At 32.6% G+C, this 22,570-nt stretch overlaps 2 protein-coding genes across 2 annotated transcripts; both read right to left on the reverse strand.

Annotated features, from left to right (window-relative positions):
- Positions 1–2,122: 2,122 nt before the first annotated feature.
- TTLL5 (Tubulin tyrosine ligase-like 5) lies at positions 2,123–15,398 on the reverse strand. The gene is made up of 12 exons (XM_077429216.1): positions 15,206–15,398; positions 9,340–10,116; positions 7,904–8,117; positions 7,526–7,782; positions 7,259–7,458; positions 6,954–7,183; positions 6,577–6,784; positions 5,860–6,022; positions 5,595–5,771; positions 5,352–5,508; positions 5,129–5,286; positions 2,123–5,050 (listed from the first exon to the last, which is right to left on the reverse strand). The coding sequence occupies exons 2-12, from the start codon at positions 10,089–10,091 to the stop codon at positions 4,768–4,770; spliced, it is 2,799 nt and encodes a 932-aa protein (XP_077285342.1). The 5' UTR covers positions 10,092–10,116; positions 15,206–15,398; the 3' UTR covers positions 2,123–4,767.
- Positions 15,399–15,480: 82 nt separating this feature from the next.
- On the reverse strand, positions 15,481–21,381 carry Cpsf100 (cleavage and polyadenylation specificity factor subunit 2). The gene is made up of 13 exons (XM_077429497.1): positions 20,980–21,381; positions 20,645–20,910; positions 20,314–20,556; positions 20,009–20,196; positions 19,709–19,932; positions 19,486–19,635; positions 19,209–19,410; positions 18,807–18,897; positions 18,494–18,680; positions 18,316–18,406; positions 18,102–18,246; positions 17,830–18,020; positions 15,481–15,622 (listed from the first exon to the last, which is right to left on the reverse strand). Exons 1-13 carry the CDS (start codon positions 21,126–21,128, stop codon positions 15,530–15,532), a joined length of 2,220 nt encoding a protein of 739 aa, XP_077285623.1. The 5' UTR covers positions 21,129–21,381; the 3' UTR covers positions 15,481–15,529.
- Between the last annotated feature and the right edge of the window lie 1,189 nt (positions 21,382–22,570).

A 22,570-nucleotide genomic window follows, 5' to 3' on the forward strand; every position in this document is an offset into this window, starting at 1 on the left:
ACAACAGCACCATCCAAGCCATCACAAACCTTCACTACCAACGCAGCTCGCCCAAAATAAGCAACCTGGTAGAGAACAAGACTTGGACCGGCATGCAACACAAGACCCGCTGTTGAGACAACTTTCTCCAGCACAACCGGACAAACAACGACGCCATCGAGTCAATAGACTCCAACACATCAAGATTCCCACAAAATCACACACATCGCTAACACTCACCGGAGAGCCATGTAGGAATCTCGTCGTCGTCATCGTCATCGAAACCTTCGAGAATATTCCGCAACAACAAAATACATCGAGCGGAACAGCGCCAAGCATTCCAGAAAATACTACGCCTCGACGAAAGCAAATTCCCCTTGTACGCATCAACAAACTAAATGCTCGTACAACCACTTCCACCAAGCATTCCAGAAAATTCGACGCCTCGACGAAAGCAAATTCCTTTCGTACGCATCAACAAACTAAATGCTCGTACGACCACTTCCACCAAGCATTCCAGAAACACTATAAAAGGAGGTACAACCCAAACAACGCCAGTCGACCCACAGCAGCAAGCGTCGACACACAGCAGCAGACCAGTCAACATACAGCTCCTGACCAGCCACCACTACACTACGCGGACTTGGAAGATCAACCAGCCGGACGAGCCAGCAACACACTGCCGTATCCAGAGACCTTCCGAACATAGCCGAACAACGAGCCAGCAACACACTGCAGCATCCAGAGACCTTCTGAACATAGCTGAATGCCGAGCCAGCGACACTCTACCATATCCAGAGACCGCTGAACGACATACTTTTACAAACAATTAACCATACTTGTGTATACGTGTTACTACCAAATAAATACCACATTAAACATATAGTTGTATTAATACCGAACACAGACGAATCTGTCTACAATACATGGCGGACTGGTGGTGAAGAAGACCTTCACAATAAGACTAGTTCCCATAATATTTTGATAGAAATGCTTCGACAACATTGGTTCGGTGATTACTAGTCAAATGTGAACCGGTCACAGGACAACCGGTCGCTCTAGATCGGTCACACGTGATCACCCGTCACACTAAAACTGGTCACGAGGAAGCTGGTCACACCCTAAAATCGGTCAACCAGTTTTCTCGTGACCGATTTTAGGGTGTGACCAGTTTTCTCGTGACCAGTTTTAGTGTAACGGGTGATCACGTGTGACCGATCTAGAGCGACCGGTTGTCCTGTGACTGGTTCACATATGGCTAGTAGTCCGTTTACCGACAACATTATGGGGCGGCAGGAAAAAACAAAAATTATAATTAACAGGTCGTTACTACGATACAAATAAAAAAAAATAGTCGAATGCTATTCAAAGGTAGATCGCATGCTAAGGTAGACCGCATACTATAGTAGCACCCAGTATAGTACATATGCATGCTATTTTTGTTTTCATTCGATCACTGGTTTGGTTAACGAGCTACTACAGCCTGAATAATCTCTGCAGCCCCCCCCACTATGAATTCTCAAGAGCCGCCACTGGTATATACATATATAAATTAGTCAACTGTTAACTTATTATTGTAGTTAACAGTTGACTAATTTATGCACGATTTTGATTATAATTCAATTTGCGAGTTTTTTTTACCCCTGTTCCAATGTAATCTTAACGATTGCAAGACCCTTTGAATCGTTGTTATATTTGTAGCGGCTCTACGAAATGGTTGAGTTTCAGTCATCATCCTGTGAGCTGGGACCAACTCGGTCATGTTGATTCGCCGCAGCTTTACTTCCAACCCAACAAATAGTCGTGTTTTCAATAATTCCGTCGTTTCACTCCATACGCCCCCCCCCCCCCCCCCCCAATACATTCTTGCTTTCAACTTATGCAAACAATTGAATTTTCCTATGTGTACTGAATCTCTTTTGCAATGTATATTATGTTTATACACATACGGTTAAATACTTATTTATACTTCGTATAAATTTATGCATGCACAGAAAAATGAAAAATTGACCAATGAAACATTACCCTTTTCTACAAAACTCAAGGAAAATAATGACAAAGGTAATATTCTAAATATAAATATGATATTCTCCAAACTTGATGCGGGATACACAGAACAGGTATTTTAAATAAAATAAAAAAAATACTTCTAGAATCTTTATTGAAATTTGAAATTCTCAGAGCAGTGATAAAAATAAAAACAAATAAGAATATGAATATGAAGAAATAAATACACACTCGCAATTGTCGTTGATTAAACAAAATTTTCTGCATATTATTTCATTAAAAGGACGTTAAAATTTACATTTTATTTGTACTATTTTATTGAAAGCTCTTTTAAATTTTAAAAATAAGGTGCACAGTAAAGTTTGAACGATAAATAAAATTTTTACTATACAAAATGGACAATTTTGCCAGAACTCCGAGTGATTTATGTCGGATGTAATAATCATACAGTGTATAATTTTTATAAAACTATTCTCTCATTAACATCTACTATCATTAACATCAGAAATGGATGATAAAAAAATAAATGAAACACTACCATATGAACATTTTAAGTACTTGTTAATGCTTCATCATATTTATAGATACAAACTATCACAAAATTAAGTTTGAATCGGTGAAAATTTTGCATACATACCGAAATTATCGATTTTATCGAAAACAAAAATTTATCAGTCAACAAATAAATTACAATTAAACAAACGCTTAAAATAGAATATAGTGACTAGATATCATGAAATGTCAAATAAATAAAATATCTTACAATTTTTTAAAAGCAAAAGGTGGACGGACATTCCCTTTACTAATACAAAAAAAATCTCATGATTTCTAAATAAAATATCTTCATAAATTAAGCACAACTGAGATCACAATCACAATTTTGATATATAATTTAGACCTAAAAATTGAAAATAAAATCCTCTGCAACAATGTTTGTTGTAATGTGATAAAAACAATAATATATAACATTTGAGAACATTTGAAAGTAACTTTTATACTAGAAAGGTTCGTTAAAACAATACAATTACAATGCTCCCAATATATTAAAATCCTAATAAAAATAAACTGTATGGACTAGAATTAAAAACCGATCTCGTAATTTGTAATAATTATGAGTACCATATTTTCGTCTTCGTTTAGATTTACGCTTTATTAAAATGACTATAAAAATATTTCCATTTTAATAAATATAAGATTCTTAATACGCAAACTACTAAAAATTATGACTAAGTATAATTTTCTTTTTTTGATTGAATTACAAGTTCAGGTATCGAGATATAAACATTAAAATTGAAAAATAAATAACAGCAATGAGCCAATCGTCAGAACTATTGGTGTTTAAATTATGTATGTAAGTCCTATAAAAATAACACTTCTTAAATAGTGAAGAGACTTTTTAAATGTAATTAATTGGCAAAGCTTTCGATCAATAAACACAGCTCTGTTTTATCATATTAAAAAAATAGTGTATTAATAGTACTCTTTCAACAAAATTTATTTACAACTACGTATTTTGGCTCAAAGACAGAACTTGTCAATTTAGTATGAACTACATATGTATAGTTTTTGATTTTCATTAAGTCACAATCGATTTTGAAAGCGGTATTATTTATTTATTTATTTTGACACAAAAATTGTAGACTTCATCGTAGACATGCATTCTAAGCAAAACTGTTAATTTCGATGTGATTGCATCTGCATGCGATTCACTGGTATTTTAATAAATTTTCATCATCACAGATCGAGTGATTGGTAACCATTGGAATTTCACATTTAAAAATATGAATTTAAAGTTAATTAACGCTAAAATGCTAATAATATTATCACATTTTCGCTAATAGTAAAATTTAATTCATAAGACAATTACATGGATTCGTATTATGTGGTATATAGAGAATATTCGATAGGTTTCTTTTTTTAATTCAGAGATGATATCTACGACAATCTCCCGAAAGGAATGTATTTTTTTTTAAATATTTACTTTGAAAAAATTGCTTACCGATTAAGACAAATGTAAAGAAAGTTCACTCGAATAGTAAATATCAATAAAAACAGCCCCAAATTTCCCTTAGGACGTATGAGTATTACATGTAATTTCAAGCAATACACAAGACTCCCAAAATCAAAATAAAAAAAAAGTGAATTCACAAGCATCGAGAAATATATGTAAATAAGTATAACTTCAAAGCACTTAAAACTATTTAGTAAAATTGATAATTCAAAATAGTAGAGAATATAAAACAAAAACTTTTTTTTTCATTACTCTACGTGACTAAATCGAAAACTACATTCAATAAGTAGCAGTCAAATTAAAATTTGCCTCACTAATTTTAAATATGTATTTGATTTACACATTCAAAATTAAAGTAAAATTTTGCGATCAACACATTTTTATAATTTATATTGTAATTCACGCATGTCTCTCAAAGCAAATGATACCAACTTCATTTCAAGATTTATGAAATTATCACATGGATCCAAAAAGAACAATTTTTATCGTCTTACTAAACAATAAATATTTTCGAATATTTAATTTCTTGAATATTATATGACAGAAAAATACATTATGTTTGAAAATTAAGATAAAACCTCGAAGTAAATCATCACTTTGGGGACACCTAAATAAAAATAGGCTTGTAAAAAATACTTGTACATATAATATAATAAAAAAAATCAATGTACGCCTGAACAAAATTGATAACCGTTTACAGTAAAAGCACCAATGTTGTAATTCTACCGATAAGTAGCGTAATTGTCAAGTGGAGGTGGCATTATATAATATTATTTAGATTTCTTCTTCTCGTTGCATCCAATAGGCAGCGGTGGCAAAGAGGAGGAGCGCTCTGGACTCGGCGGCTTGAACCGGCGCGAATGCACCGGCGTTACATACGCTAAATACCTCAAAAGCTGATGACGCAGAGGAGCATCTTTTGACTGAACGTTGGACGACGAAGACGACGGAGGAATGTCCACACACATCGGACTCGTGCGATCGCCTATAAACGGAGCCACATTACCCTCCAGCCTTAAAACGGCCAATAGGATTTCCTCGAGATCGGCCTCACTGCAATACCAATACAAAACAATATTCAATATATTCACTGACGACAAACAAGCGTACACCACAAACAAAAATACTAACCTCGCGCAATAAAGAAACTGGGAAAAGTTGGCATTCTGTTCGTTTACACTGTCGTCGTTGCACATGTCAGTTTCCCTGTGATATATGTGCAAAAAATCGTTCAGCTGCTTGGCGATTACAGCTGCTTTGTCCTTATCGCTCATCTTCTGAGCCGGGGTCTAATTACAACATATCACATTAGAATCAAAATTGATACATTCAAAACATTCTCAGCGGTAGTTACCTTTATAGTGTATGGCATTTTCAAAGTGTGAGACACTTTTTTAAGAAAACGTAAGATCAGATCGGCGTGTTGGGCTGACTGTTCCGATGTCGAATTCGAAATCCTTTTCAGAACACACATCAGAAACATTCCGAACGTACGGCGCGATTCACACAATCTATACAAATCGTCGTTATATGTAATTATTTAAATCTATTGCGTATTGAATCAATTTGATATTAAGAAAATCTGATATGTATTTACGTAAGATGTACGCCTCGTTGAATTTGCTGTTTGAGATGATACTTTGCTATTTTGCTATCTAAATGCGATTTTCTGCTGCCGGAGTTGCGTACGTTCGGCCCGGAATGTTCACTTTCGGAATTACTGTCTAATGTAATCTTAGTGCATGCTGGTAATATACGTTCGTATCTTTTAAGCCTGAATACAAAAAAAAATATAAATATATATATACACTTTGATATATTATATTAACGAGAATATAATAGTAAGTGAAGCTTGAATAAACCTTTCAGGTGGATCACTTTGCGAGTTGTTTGAAACGAAAGTCTGATCGAAATTTGGTAATACGTGTGTATGTACCAATAAGTTATAATTATGAGAGCCTAAAGATGTCGACTGAGTAACATTTCTCACTGATAAATTGCACACGGGCACTCCGGTTATGGGATCTAAGAAATAAAATCATCAACACAATAAATTAAATTATTAATAATTAATACTTTTGTATTATGTATATGTACATATATGTTACAGTTTAAGTTTTCACTCCGGTTCGTTTATGAACATACTATTTTGTTTATACAAGAACTATTGGTTTCAATTTAAGTGCCAATAGTCAAAATCGATCTTCAAATGACTCACCAGGTGTCGCATGAAACTTTAACTGTAAAACCTTTGAGATGCTAAAACGCTGAGTATTTAAAAGGGAAACCACATTACAACGTTGCTATAATTCCTGTTCCTGCGAATATTAAAAATATTGCAACCCAGGGTAACCAAACTTAGCACAAAGAGGATGAGACAAAAAATTGAGAGTACTTAAACTTATGCCTAATAGCTTGTGCATGAAGAAACTAGTTCGTTTGTCAATTTCTTATTTTGTGTATATACACTAAAACTGGCCAGATTGGTTCGTGTATGAACAAACTAGTTTGTTCATGCACGAACCAATGAAGGAAATGTACACTAGAACTGTAACAAACTAACTTTAGTAAAACATTACCTAAGTACTGTGCGTACTTCTTCCACGAGTCCTGTGATGGAAATATTCGAACAAACCCACCGCGTCTTTTGTACTGAGCTTTCACCAGTTTGACGACACGTATCTCTTCGTTGCTCAGCGACGATACATCATTGCCATTGGAACCACTGCTCGAACTGAAGCCTCTTTTCTTCGATGTCATATTTTCAGCAGAATGAACACGTCGACACTACGCGATAGAAATTAAGAATTTATTTATTTATTATTAAGAAAAATTTGAGCGAAGCAAATCGAACAAAAGCTGATTTTAAGAGTTAAATAAATTTAGTTCATTTGAAGAATCTATGATATATCACACAAAACGAGACAAATAAAATATATAATCATGAATCGCTTACTCCTTTGATGCGCATTTTCAAATTGACAGATCTGCAAGCTCTTGGTAACGTTTCGTTCTTTGCACATGGATCGATAGCTGGTATTCCGACGAGGTTTAGAGTGTCGGCCAATAGAGCCGACTTTAATCGTACGTCTAATGGACTATCGCAGCCTAAGCTCGGCGAAAGATTAATTTCTAACAACCATGGCTTCAAAGTCTCGTCTATTAATATATCAAAACCGTACAATTCTGAAAGAAAGAGACGATCTGTAAAATCTATTCAATACTACTTAAGAATCTTTTATACGTACATACTACACGTACCGAAACAGTTGCTGAAATATGGTACAAACATCCGACTGGCAGATGCAATGGACTGCGTACAAGACAGAATAGACTTAACAACGACGTCTTCGATGGATGACATCAGTGCAGCTGTGTCGTGACCCTGGTTTCGAAGGTGTCTCAAAAACGCAGATAAAGTCCACTTGTGTCCAACATTCTCAATCGAAGGATCGTCACACCTGCGTGCAATTACTATATGTCAATATACAAAAACATACATTTACATATATAAACTGCCACACCCACTTGATATAATCTGAATGATATTTGTTGATGCTGTAGTTGCACAAGTGCATGCAAGGATTCCACAAAGTTTTGTTACTCTTGTCGTATTTAACTGTCGCAAAGCGAACGAGGCCTTCTTCATACATGTAAATCAACAAAGGATCGAACGAAGTCACGCACACATAAAGCCTCAAATCACACTTATGTCCATCTACTAATAATGGTTTATCAATGTACTTGGCGACGACAACGCTTTCTCCTTTGGGAATTTGGTCTGGCTGAAATTTAAAATATTTTCGTTTTACTAATGTAGCAATGAAACTATATCAGTGAAGTTGCTTCAATTTTTTTTTTTTTAATTAGCCTAAGTTAGATTCCGTATAAAGATATAATTCATACAGTGTTGACGATGTAAATGCCACGTCCTCGACTGGATGCTGCTGGTTTGACAATCCACGGCCCTTTGATTCTATAATGAACGGAGGACAACTCTTTATATTCCACTGGCATGATGAACGTCAATGGTATAAAGTCGAAATTCTTTGTTCCGCAAATGTATTGCATTTTCTCAATATTTTTAAACAATTTATCCTTACGGGTCAATTCGTACGACCTGAAAATTTTTTCAAAAATCTATAGCTAATCGAATACTTTCAAAAACAACTGCTTAGAAATTTTGTGCTACTATGATGACGAGGAAATTTTTGAGCACTCGTTTGGGTTTCGTCGAATTTGTTAAACTTTGATTCATTTAAACCTTCCGCAAATTCAAGTTTATATCATCTCGAACACTCTGTAAAACGTATATATACTTTTCTCGAAATAATAGTATTATTGAATTTGTCTATAGATGTCTTTATGATACTGTATGAACATAATTGTTTAACGAAGTTTGTAATTAGCCAGGAAAGTGCATTGAGGTTTACCTGTTAGGTCTTCCTAGTATATATGTACATATGAATACAGGAAAAAAAAAGACTTAAGTGCCAAAAAATCCGAAATCGGTTTTATGTCAGAAATACGTTTTACATATGCCACATGCCAGCGAAAATGTTTTGAAATATGTTCCATGTCCCCAAAATCGTTTTTCAATATTGTACATACATATATCAAAAGCAAATTTGTATTGCTCATACAATTATTGTACAATGCATTGACAAAAAAACCGATGTATCTCAAAATCTTAAAAATGTATATGTATAATAATAATAAAATAAAATAATTTTGTATAAACTTATAGGATACCAATATTTGAACTGTAGCGAATATATTTTAAACGGTGTTCAGAATTATATTTAAAACCCTGAATTATTTAACCCTTTGAGTGCTGACGTCTTTTCTGTTAAAAGCCCGCCAAGCTGAAAATTTCGCCAACATTTCCAATTAGAATTATTTAGAAATCCAATAGAAAGCAGGTATAAAAATTGTAGCTAATCCAAACAAACCCTATATCACTACCGCCGAGGATTTTGAGTTTTGTAAAGGTGTGTTTAGACTCTCTAATATATCTTGCAACAATATAAAATAAACAAATGAATGTATTTTTCCAAAACTAGTTCCATCTTCTTCATTGTTGTTAAAATGTAATGCTCACAATCTAAATGCCAAGCCACAATCTAAAATACTCGGCAGTTAGAGATTTCCATCGGGAAATTCTGCTATGGTTATAAATTCAGGAATTCCGGTGTAAACCAGTCTTTATAAACATTTGACACAGATTACACGACCCATGTTCAATGCATTTTTTTTCGATGTTACCTGGAAAGGCTTAGCGGGTAGTATTATAGTATCTAGCATCTACATATGTACTTATGTAAATACATACTCATACAAACCTAGGAAAGTGGTTGACACGCTGATGAGACGCCAAAGATCTTAATATATCAGGTTTGGGATGCAAACCACTCCACATCAAATTGAAATCTTTGCTGTTCGATTCAACATCAGTGAGACCATGAGCTTGTAACATCTTACTAAGCAGCTTAGTCTCGGCCATAGCTGTTTTATATTTGATATTCAACATGGCAGCGGGCATTTTCTTTCTATCGGGCACTACGATTCTCTTCTGATCTAAGCTTTTAGACATTTTATTTTTACCGTTTGCGCTAAAAGCGCTCTTTTCAGACTCGAGATGATTAATAGAAGACGGCAACGACGAACTCTTTGAACTCATGCCTAACTTTTTTTTGGGCAGATTTTGAACTAGGCGCGACGCTTTGTGTATACTCGGCATGTTTAACGTTTTAGCACCATTGATGTCGCTTAGCACGCCTTTAAAGTCTCGTTTCCTTTTCACGTTTTCACTCTCTTGTTCGGCGTCAGTCTCCGAGTTGGTGTCGAAATCGTCTGAGTCCCAATCACACACTGATGGACCAAACGGATCCATCATGTCTTCGTAGATGCCATTGCTGGAGCTGTCTGTTTGAGGTGTATCATCGTCGTCGTCCTTCGATGCCAAGACACAGCTGCGAAAAAATAGCACGGTGCCCTTACTGCCGAGACTTCCCCCCCACAACCAGTCAGAAACATCCAGGTCTTCATTCTCGTCCGAAGACTGAATGTTTGCATCGCTGCTTTTCACTTTCATTTTGCTTTGGTCCCTTATGCTCTTGCTGAAAAATGAATTAAGCAAATATTATTTTTGGGTAATAAATAACACTAACAAATGTTTCTGAACGGACTCTCTTAAGCTGATCAAAAAAAAAAAAAAAACAATTGGGAATAATTAACGATAAGAATAACCTCAAAAATCCACTGAAAAACATGATCCATGAACAATTGTCGAAGTTTTTTAGTGTACAAAAACCACAATATTTATTTTTTTGTAATTATAAAATATTTAATGTTCTTAATATAATATACATATATCTGTGTTTCATACAACAAACCTAAATCAATATGCAATATCTCAGAGGTCGATTTTAAGCACATTACACGTACAGATTTAAAGCCATAATAAAAAATCTATTTGTACTATTGAATAAGCTACAATCCATAGAAAGGGAAATAAACTGAATAGCAAGTGTATATTTAGCATTAACTCGTTATGGGCCGTAAACACATATGCTGTGTTTTTAATAAAATTTCATTCAAAGGCGTCAAACACAGTGTGTTTTTAAATCTGCCAAACTTCATATAAAAAATAATAATATCTTAAAGATTTAGTTCCATTCATATTATACCAGAAAAAATTTCAATAAATGAATTTAAAAAATATACAATGTTTCTATAGTTTAAAGCTTGATTTTTTTTCCAAGGAATTTATCGATAGTACATATTCCAAAAAATAAATATTCCAAACAAATAGTATAAAAAAAAAAATAAATATTCCAAAATGATTATTATATTCAGAACAAATCCGCAAATATCAAAATTCACTGGAATTTTCTCGCGTAGCATATCTCTCAAATTGAATCTTTAATTCAGATGAATAAAATGAATAACACTATAAGATAGATATCGTTCAAAATTGAATACAGCAATCATCAGTTTGATAAATCAGTTTGATAAATACTGATTCAATCATTTATACGGTCGAAGACAACTGTAAAGCAGCTGTATACCAATTTTCAATTTAATTTATAAAAAGGTTTAGGAGCTATGTATGTTTAATTTACAAAACCTATCATTTTCACCGTTACTTTGTGAAAAATACACAGACTCTCATAGAGTTTTCGGAAAAGTTGGGCGGTCCACAATGAGTTAACATCTACAATAATACAAGCTGATCTTTATTTTTATTTTGATAATAATAAAATACACATGTAAAAAATAATTACGACTACAAAAAGAACTCCACTATAAAAAAAGTTGCTTTAAATCGATTCTTTCGTTAATAAAAGTTTTAAATCGCATTAATAATTCATATTCATAGGTATGTCATAATTTGTTTGAATGCTCTTTCCAGTCGAAACTAAGGAGGGGGAGACTGAGAAACTTTTAAATGGATAATAAGTTCTAAAGTACCTATCATGGAAATGGCATTCAACAACACACTAATTTTGATAAATGACCCGTTCAGTACTGTATTTAAATTTAACTTTTAAAAAATAATGAAAAAAAGTAGAAATTATTATATGTATATGTATATAAATAATGATGAAATATATAAAATCAGATAACATTACCTTGGTTGAATGGAAAAGCAATGTCTAAAAATGATTTAGAAAAAGCATTTAGAATCGAGGTGAAGTTAAAAATGAAAGAACAGTGTTGACTGTGAACGCAGAGTTAACTGGATTTCTATAAAAGGCTTGCATGTGTGCGACGGCCAATCAATGCTTTTTTAGTATGAAATTGTATGGGTACAGTCAACCGTAACGAAAGCGTGCCGTATCCACTTCATCTCACATTTCATATTATATGTACACATACATATGTGCATATTTCACTTTAAATACATTATGCATATTCTACCATCACATCTGCACATTTCATTTCTTTTTTGTTTTAGTTTTCAACAGTAAATGAAATCACAAATCTAAATTGAAATGCGAAAATTCAATTATCGCTATCCATTTATTGCTCAACTTACCTTGTTGGGATATATTTCTAGTGCAAATACAAGCCGAGTTTCTTATGAGCAAATAAAAAATGCGTGCGCGCGTTTGCATTTCGAAATACCTGTTTTTGTTTTTATGTAAATAGACGAAACAGTGGTGAATTAAAATAGATACATATCAAATACAGAATGAAAAAATATACATACATACATACATATATGCGTTGCATTGAAACTGTTAAATCAATAGAATGATGGGGAAATGCATTTAAATTTATTACATTTTTTATTACATATTTACAGGGGTGGAATCTATATACATACATATCTCGTCATACTGAATAAAACATCATTGATTATACATATGTATATGAGACGGTATTTTTTTAACTTACATAAATTAGTATATAAATATTTTCAATTTTCTCAATCACACCATGTCCTATTTATTCTCTAGATAGATCTCGTAGTTTGATTTTATCATTCGCTTCACACCAAAAACCTACACAATGCAAAAAACCAAATATAATACAACGCAAAATTGATTGAAACATTCACATTCATATGTGAAAACAATTTCACATCCTGGATAACGCAACGATGTTTAGCATTCAAACAGTATACTTACGGTTGAATAAAAAATTATGATTCACCTGTAAATAATAAATTCAAAGAAGGGACACGAATCTTATAACAAATGATTGATAAATTATATATAAACTTCATCCGATGTCTATGTTAAATAAAAAAATCATTTCATATGACCAAATGAAATATGAATTCTTTAATATTTTCAGCGATAACGATGTGCGAACTCTAAAAGTGATTGAATTTATGATTGATGAGTTCAAATATACAGTCTATAAGATGGTCTGTCTAATTATAATTAAAAAAAATAAATTATGATGACACGTGTGAAAAAAGCGAGGAAAGAGAGAGAGAGTGAAAAATTAACCTGAAATTTACAGACCTCCCAACGATTGGGCAAATTTTTTGTGTTGCCGAGTGCACAGGTGCAATTTCCACTATTTTTTTGTTTACTATTGCGTCCCTCTCCTCTTCCAATGCGTCCATATCAATGGCTGACTGATATATGCAAATTCAATACGAATGTAATAAATATAGGCAGATAGAGATCATATTTCATGGACATATCACGATTAAAAGAAAACTTAACGTACATAACTATTTTTTAACTCAGAAAAAGTAAAAACAGTAAATAAAAATGTTAGATACGTACACACATATGTATGGGGAAACAACACAACCATGGTATGTATACTGTATACAGTACACAAATGTAATATATTATTTACGAGCAAATGTGAATTTTTAACGATATAGCCAGGTGATTGTAGGTCACAATATTTGTGAGTAAACGTGAACCCTGATTTATAAATACACTAATCTAAAAATTATTCATATTATATTTTTAAATATCAATACACATTTAATATGTATTATATTCAAATTCTAATAGCAAAAAACATTTGATTTATTAAACATTAAACCTATGGTAATTATAAGAATAGAATATTACTTATTTATAAATTTGTTTCTATTTGATAAAATATCAACATATAATAAAAAAAATCCTCATTAAACCTAATATAATGTAGAAATTATGGGAGAAGTCAAAAAAAGTAAAAATAGAGTAGCTATTTCAGTTATGTTTCCTGATCAGTATATATTTTAAATTTATAAACTCATAATAATGATTCATTGTCAGTCCGGTCCTGGAAAAATGATTTTTGCTCGTAGAATCATTATCTCTAACTTATCAGTAAAATAATAAAATGTGTAGATAAATTCCCAAATAATGATAAGTGATTTTAATAATTTTCACTACTTTATGTATAGATATTGTTACATATAAAGTAAAAGCAATATAATATTGTTATTACATCCATGTAAACTATTAATTTTCAATTCCATTTACATACATACCTATTATTTTTTCATATATGTAGATGAAATAAAGTACTTTAATTTAGATAATGATGGAATTAATTTTTTCTAGAGCAAACAACTCATATGAGTATTTTTCAAATACCTGCAACTATTAGTATTTTTATAACACAAAATCAAACTTATACAATTTGGAAATATGTAGTAGAAAACAGCAGCAATACTATGATTTTCTGTTAAATTTATAAGGTTTGCTTTTAAATGCATAAAAAGAATAATTCCATCGCCCAGTTCTATATAAAAAAAATTAAATAGCTCTGAAAATACGCTGAAATTTTTTAAATTGTGAAAACAATTATGTTAAAATCCTCGATCGTGATTATGTATTCTGACATTTTGACTAATATATTTCGACATTGACCTTTTTAATAATCACACGTAACTCTGTTGGGAATCTGTGCACATAATCGGCAGAAATAGGCAATGATGAATACTCCAGCCGTCTACTGAATAAGATTTATTTTTATATTCACGTATGCTATATTTGGAAACCACAATACTCCAGTCACAAGCGCTAAATTTAATCGAACAATATAAATTGATACTTTGAATATTAGAACACAATTTTAGTCAGATTTGCAACAACACAATAATAGTAAAAGCCATCTTTATTTACATGTGTAAAAAAAAATCACCACAGATTTTAAAATTGAAAAATAAAAACCCCGTGATATCGGTGAATAGCTTTCATATCGTCGACGGTGCTCCTATTTATAATCAATTGATTAATATTACCTTCAGTTGATAGAATGTATAATTCATAATATTATTAACGACTATCACATGGCTAAAATCCAGCGTTTTCCTTATGCAATTATTATTTTAACCAAATTCTCATTCAGAAATTACTTATTTAGTATAATACAACGAAAGAAAAGAACATTGTAAAGATTAAAAAACTCACTAAATTTGGGAGAATTTTTCAATAATATAATCTTCATATACATTAATTTCAAACAAAATAATTTTTTATTCAAATGTTCTTTTGTTCAATTTTCAATTTTATTTTTTTTATCATTTTTTCTATACAATTTGAAAATAGTGAATAATTTGATACAATTAAAAAAAAAAAAAAACAGATTATGGCCAAAAAGTGGGTTACCAAGTACATACATATACATATAAAGAATGAGAAACAAATCGACCGCGACCGTTGCGATTCGAATTGATCGCTTCGATCGACCGGTAAATTGAGTAGATTCGAGTGAAGGAGCGATCGAGCGGAGGCTCACCTGTCGGGGCTGCGGCTAGATTAGGGGAACGGGGGGGTGGCGGTCGGCCTCAGCGCCACGAGCCGGCTGTCGGCTGTCTGCTGTCTGCTGTCTGCTGTCTGCTGTCACAGTCGCCGAATCGCCGTGCCGCAATGACATTCACCCCACCCCACCCCCACCCCCACGTCATACACTTCACACACACATTCGTACTGACACTTCGCCGTCAGGGTTGCCACACCCACACTCCGCGCTATTTTTAAAACGGGGGGAGGAGATACTTCAAAAACGATTTTCAAATTCAAAATATGTTTATTTATAAAAAATATTGCATAAATTTCATTTTTACACAATCGCATATTGTTCATATAACAATTCTCTAATTTTATAATATTCTTCGGTGAGGCACCCTTCTAGAGAGACGTTACCGGTGTCGTGCTGTAACAATAAATAGAACAAATCATTTCAACACCAATCGAAATAAAATGAAAAACAACAATAACAATAAACCGAAAAAGAACTTCAAAACGTCGTTAATTTTTGAGTAATCAAGTATATTTTTAGAGGTTTATATTACTAAATTTGTAAATAGGTTTTTGAGTGATTTTTCTTATTATGCTGTAAATTAACATTAGAATAATATAATATTATAATCAGGCGCGGCTCGTGCATAGGAAATGCGGCGCTACAGCACCCCCAGAAAAATTACAAAAAAATCGCATTTACAACTTATATTTAGATATATTTGACCGGTCTCCATGGCGGGCCGGAATGTGAAATTACCGAAAACGCAAATATCGGAAGGCAAAGATCGAAAATCGAAAGATCTTAAGTCGAAAGATCAAAAAAAAATGGTGCATGGTAAACGGTACATACTCACTTAATTTGCGCTTTTCCTCCCGTATTAATATGCGCGCGCAGAATACGGGAGGAAAAGCCTATTCCTCTTGTTTCTGTTGTATCCTGCTCGCGCAAATTAAGTGTGTATGTACCGTTTACCATGCACCCTTTTTTTTTGATCTTTCGATTTTCGATCTTTGTCGTCCGATATTTGCGTTTTCGGTAATTTCACATTCCGGCCCGTGAGGTAGACCCATATTTGACATACTCATTAATAATGATTATGTCAAATATCTTATCATTCTTATTTAAATTATATTCACAAGTTGAAAATGTATACAAATGCGATTTTTTTGTAATTTTTCTGGGGGTGCTGCAGCGCCGCAGTTCCTATGCACGAGCCGCGCCTGATTATAATTACTAACAAAAATAAAATAAAATTGTGAAATAGAAAACGATCGGAAGATCAGTAGCTATTAAAATATGTAGACATAAGATGTAACATATTGTGGACATAATTTAGTAATAATAAAAAGCATTTAAAAATCAAATCAAAAAATATTACTACAAGTTACTATTTTTACTGCCGCGGGCACAGAGAAATGTAATAATAATAGAAGGGCCCTTACGAAAGAAGGGTCTCTATAAATACGCTACAACACACGGAATATAATCGGATCAATTTACTTATAAAAATGTATCCCATGTTGTTTATTGTGTGTTTTTGAAGGCATTGTGCAATTTTTACCGATGCTTGCCCATCTTGCGAGTAATAAGAAACAGAGAAGTTTTTATCGGACAAGCATCAAATATGACTGATGCTAAAATTATTTGAGATTGTCTGTGGACAATCGTCACTTGACAACAATATGACGCCTAAAGCCACTACTATTAATATAACATTTCTCTGCGCGGGCACCACTTCGATCTAATACGTGCAAATGAAATCGCGTGAGAGGGAGAAAACCGATGTTATTTAACGTTTTGTCACCTATGTATGTAGGGACTAGCTAGCGACTGCTGATGAAGTACATTCATATGTATGTAGCTGACAAACTCTACGAGTCGTAAATAATGTGTGCCGCGAATATCAAGAGGTTGCGTGGCTCTGTAGTAGACTATTCTAAATTTTAGCCACTTCGTTTGAAAATAAGGATTCTCTGATTATTTTGTAATAAAAATCTTTTTGAAGTCTGAGAGTATGAGTGTTTTTGTTGAATGTAAAGAGGTTTAATCATTGAACAATTGTGATGGTTATTTATAATTTTAGATTTAGTTTAGATCACTACTCATTCTCCCCATCTCCAATGTGGAGAGATTCATTCTTTTCAATCTTTTATCATATGAAATTGATTTAAGTTCAGTAGGCATTTTTGGAATTCTTCGTTAGATATTTTCTATACATATGTACAATGTCCTTTTTAAATGAAAGTTCCAAAAAGTATAAGCGAATTCAATTTTGGTCTAATATAGATTATATAAATTTTGGCCAAAAGCTTGGGATTGAGACAATTGAAAACTCGTTTTGTAACATAAAAAAGAGAATAATAATTATTAACGATAGAATATAACTCCATGTAAAAATTTGCTATGTATATATGTTATTAAAATAAAAAAGCGCGATAAAATTGATAAATACAAAACGGTTTTCATTTTCACTTGAAAAAATTTAATTTTTGGATTTACAGGGTGTAGAAGTAGTGTGAGGATATCCTTTCTATATATAATAGTTATACATCAACAGCATGTATTTAGTTTATATATGACTACAATATTAATATGATGTGAAAATAAAAAAAACATACTCTTCTAATAGCGAGTGAACCATTACAGCACCACAAAACTCCGCCGACAAATTCAGAAACGATGTTATTCTTAGATAAAACTTGTTTAAAATCAGACAATTTTAGTTCATTTATGAAGACCGTCTGATGAGGTTGGATCTCATGATGAGACAATGGCTCCAGTGTAAGAATTTTTTCCATATCTGCATTTTCTGAAAATATCAAATATTATACATATAAAATCATAGATATCGACACATTCTTAAATCATCAATTTAGTCCCAAAAAAATACCTTGTTCATTGTCTTTGTCGCTTTGTTCCACTGACTTAAGTTCAGCTTCCGGTACAGCAATTCTTCCACACAACCAAGCAATCTCTGCACCTCCAGAGCCTTTTTGCCAAACGAGACCGGACACTAAAGCATCAGTCAATCGGACCTGCAAAACAATTTCAAATAAATCAATGACGATTCACTGCACAATTGACATAATAGAAAGACTACACACTTGATAAATGTGTGACTCCGTTGTAGCATCGACCATTTCTCCTCGACGGGGCGTGAAAACTTTAGTAATGCCCTCACTTATGCAATGAGCTCTACAACAGATATAAAAATACATTAAATTATTAAATCATATATATTTTCACATATAAATAATGGAAATGATACAAATAGACACATACTTTAACGCGTTAACTGCTTTTTCGCCTCCTCTTAAACATATGACATTCCTAGCACGAATGTGTGATATGATTTTTAATAGAGATTCACCATCTGATCGACCTTCAAAATCGATGTATTGAATTGAAGCATTGACTATTATTTGCCGTTTAGTTTCGATACACTTTGTGGGAATGTCTATATCATTTTCTGTTGAACAAAATTTAAATAATTTTAAATAATACTTCTATTCATACATAAATAGTTTCATTTTATATAAGTTCACAAAAAAATATATGTATTGATACTTTGTATCTATTTATATTAATTAATTACCAGACTTTTCAACTTTTTTTATGGGTACTGGTACAGGTTCTTTGTTTTCCGAATCCACATCCATTACTTCAGCCAATCTGTAATCTTCCAACTGCAATACAAATAAAAATTTAATTTCTGTGAAAACTATAATTGGCAAATCAGATGTGCAAGGTATGTAAGTTGGCTATGGACCAAATAAACTAGAAAATAATTTAATTTTAAATACAGTTCAAATTCATTTTTAAGGGCGAAATTAACATTGGATTCCAAATATAAGTATGCATGAATATACATATCAAAATTTGGTTCAAACACGTACATACATACATATTTATGTATGCATATACAATATATTTGAACCAAAACTTATATTTAGTAAAATGGATTTCATTTTCATATGTACAAAAAATATTGAGGTACCCTTATAATTTCCCCGTATTCATCACTTTTCGTTTTTTCTTCATGGAAAGGAAACATGGCATGTTGTCGTTTATTAGATTTGAAGAATCCTGTAGACCTATGAACATCATTGCGAACTATAATGTCATGTTTACCAGTTATAATAGACATTTCCAAATCGTCATCCGATTCCGAATCGGAACTAATTCCATAACCATCCTCTCTGCAAAAATTAAAATAAATAATCAAAATATTGTTTCAATACAAATAAGACAGTTGCACAAAGAAGCATCATTACTTTTTTATACTATCAAGTCGGGATCTTTGCGTCCTCATATAGTCTTCCAGCTCGCTGCCTTCTAATTTAACCCGCTTTTTTACGATTAGATCAAGTGTACGGTTGCCACCGTTTTCTAAGAGATCTCTCGCTAATGTTCCTGGAGATGTACTGAAATGTTTATAAATAGATTAAAATACATTCGATATATGAAGCAAAATTGATACGTTGAAGGCAAACAAACCGTGTAGTTAACACAATACTATTTTGAGCCTGAGACGCCCATAAAAGGAAAAGTTCTCTGGAGAAGCCCGAATTGAGATCAGGACAACTCGCTAATACTACTTTTGGTCCAGGTATTCGTAGCACTTCAGAAGCTGAATGACATACTTGTAAATGACGCAGTTGGAAAGGATTACTACGAGCTCCTTCAAAACTTCGCATCAATTTATCGCTCATCCATTCAATCTACAGGAAATAAAATAAAATACATGTATAAAGATGGATCAATATATTGTAAAGAAAAAAATAGTGTGGATATTACTTGTGATTTGGCAAATTCAACAACATTATAACTGACGTTGTTTAACAAAATGAGGGAGTATGCAATAAGCCCAGACTCAGCATTTCGCCAGAGTTGATCAAGCATGTGAGCCAATTCTAAAACTCGTCCGGCAGCATCAGCTGCCACTAATACTGAACCACCACTGCGAAGTGTCGAAAGTATTGTTGCTAAATAAAGATAAGTGTTCAGACGATGGATATAGTTATTCTTCGATAAAATTCAGATAAAAATATTGGGTGTTACAAAATGAAGTAACAAAATCAAAGCATTGAAATCGAACTAACTCATAAGTTTTTCATCTCTGCTTCGTCTGCGTGCTTGCTGATAATTTGCATTAAGAGCATCAGTAATAAGAACAGTAGGACGTTGCAATTTTTCTAATTCGCATCCGTTCAAATGACGTTCCTTTTTGTGATTAAAATCAGTGGCATAAACAATCTCCTCTTCTTCCTTGACTATCTTCCAAATGGTGCCTCCAATCATATGACCGGCAGGTAGGGGAGTTATAGTCAAACCATAACCTTTACCTAAATGATAAATTAAAAATGTGTCAAAGAAAAAAATTAGTAATGATTTTATTTAAATTCATACGAAATAAAATTTCATGTTTATTACCTTGTAAGGAAACGCTCTGGTTATATTTGAGTTGGATCATTTTTTCAAAAGCTGCATCAACATCGTCGAGAGTGAACAAGTCGAAATTTTCCATATTGTGATGACCTTGATATAAATCATACATGAACATCTGTCCCATTTTATACACGGGTATAGTTGCATATATGGGACAGTCTAAGCCCATTTTTCCTACTGCGTACGGCAGTCCTCCAAGATGTAACGGATCAGGATAAGATATTAACACGGCATCAATACTGTTAATGTATCTGAAACGTAATTACAATTAATGAGTTGTTCAAAATTTAATTACTTAATTTGAATGACTTAAGTGATACCGTTTCAATTCTTTGGGAAATTCCATGTCAAAATTCTCATCCCATCCGCAATCCAACAGAATGCGAAAATCATCAATTTGGAGCACGTAACATGGAGGAGTTTCGTCCATGGCACCAGATATAACGTGTACTTTAATTATTGAAGTCATTTTTACTTATTGTCAACTGTTCACAAGCAATAATAACCTCAAATTCACAACCGATAATTTCGTTTTATTACGAGCTTTTTTTTCAATTACGATACGCCATATTTTGCACATACATTATACATTAATTAACATATATTAATTTTACTATGAAACTCTTTATATAAAAGTGATTTTAGATTACTTATATTCGGCTGCAATCAGCCGGCGCGAAAACAACGCATCTGTCATCGGTAGATTGTTGAAACTTAATCATAAAGCTAGCGTTTTCGGCCATTACCTGTTTACGCAAAAAGGGTTCAATTATTGACCACTTAAAATTAACACTATTTTGGACGACAGTCGTGTTTTCCTTTTGTCTATAAATAAATTTTGCCTTTTAATTTACACAAAATCAAAATTAAAAAGGAGGTTTGTAAAAAGCATTATTGCTTACTACAGCGTTTCCCAACCTGTGGTACTCGTACCACTTGGTGGTACGCGAAAAAAAATCAGATATTTATATTTTTATGTAATACATAACAATATAAATATTTTTTATATCTAATATATAATTTCGAAAGAGACTTTTAAGTTTGTATCTTTGTTTGGGAACTTCGAAAACAAAATAAAATTTTCATGACGACAATTCAATTGGTTGAATATTATATTTTTTTCGATTCAAATAAATTTTATAAAAAAACAAATTAATATTTACTACTAGATTCGCTATGTTTAAGTTGTTTATATAACAAATATTGAGCGAAGTCGGGTAAAACAACTAGTAATTAATAAACATTATCTTAATTAGTCATCGTCAACGTCAATATGTACAGTCGATGATCGAAAATCTGGCAATCGATACGTTTTCCTCAGATCCGGCATGGATTTTGGAGTGCATTTTTAAATTTACCGCGTTCACGCTTCAATAAATAAATAACTTGAATTTGACACTTGAGAACAGTTCTATAATAATCTTTAATGTTGCAGATAAAATTGAAAGTACATATGATTAGAAAATTAGAATTAGACATGATAGTAGATAAATATATTAAACTTTGAGCATATTATAATTGTGACTCCGCAAATAACTTTTTTTCCACAAAATTTCTTACCAAAACAGATCTACATATTACGTGTATCCTGTCTTCTCATTCCTTACCATGCAAATACTATATATAATAATCACACTTGCGAAAACAAATTTCATGAAAAACAATAATTTTTATATGGTGGTACAATTTAGCGTTATATACTACCAAGTGGTACGCGAGTCAAAAAAGGTTGGGAAACGCTGGCTTACTACATTGCTAGCGAGTGCGACATTTTTCTTTTACCGATACATAATAATAATTCAGTTCGATATCTTTCTTTAGATATCGAACTATAATGAACTAAAGTAATATATTAAGGCCAATTGACAACTGTTTTTTTTTTGCCATGATCATACGCGTTATTTATGAATG

This window comes from Arctopsyche grandis, chromosome 4, assembly GCF_051622035.1.
Source record: "Arctopsyche grandis isolate Sample6627 chromosome 4, ASM5162203v2, whole genome shotgun sequence".
NCBI lineage: Eukaryota > Metazoa > Arthropoda > Insecta > Trichoptera > Hydropsychidae > Arctopsyche > Arctopsyche grandis.

Bases quoted from the DNA above. Each gene is read 5' to 3' on its own strand.
- TTLL5 (XM_077429216.1), bottom strand. From the start codon at position 10,091: ATGAAAGTGAAAAGCAGCGATGCAAACATTCAGTCTTCGGACGAGAAT. The intron at 8,118-9,339 runs GTTTGTATGAGT...AAAAATTTTCAG, and splicing joins CGTGTCAACCACTTTCCTAG to GTCGTACGAATTGACCCGTA. The intron at 6,785-6,953 runs GTAAGCGATTCA...TCTATCGCGTAG, and splicing joins TGAAAATGCGCATCAAAGGA to TGTCGACGTGTTCATTCTGC.
- Cpsf100 (XM_077429497.1), bottom strand. From the start codon at position 21,128: ATGACTTCAATAATTAAAGTACACGTTATATCTGGTGCCATGGACGAA. The intron at 18,898-19,208 runs GTACCTCAATAT...TTTGTATTGCAG, and splicing joins AATACGGGGAAATTATAAGG to TTGGAAGATTACAGATTGGC. The intron at 18,407-18,493 runs GTATGTGTCTAT...TATCTGTTGTAG, and splicing joins AAAGCAGTTAACGCGTTAAA to AGCTCATTGCATAAGTGAGG.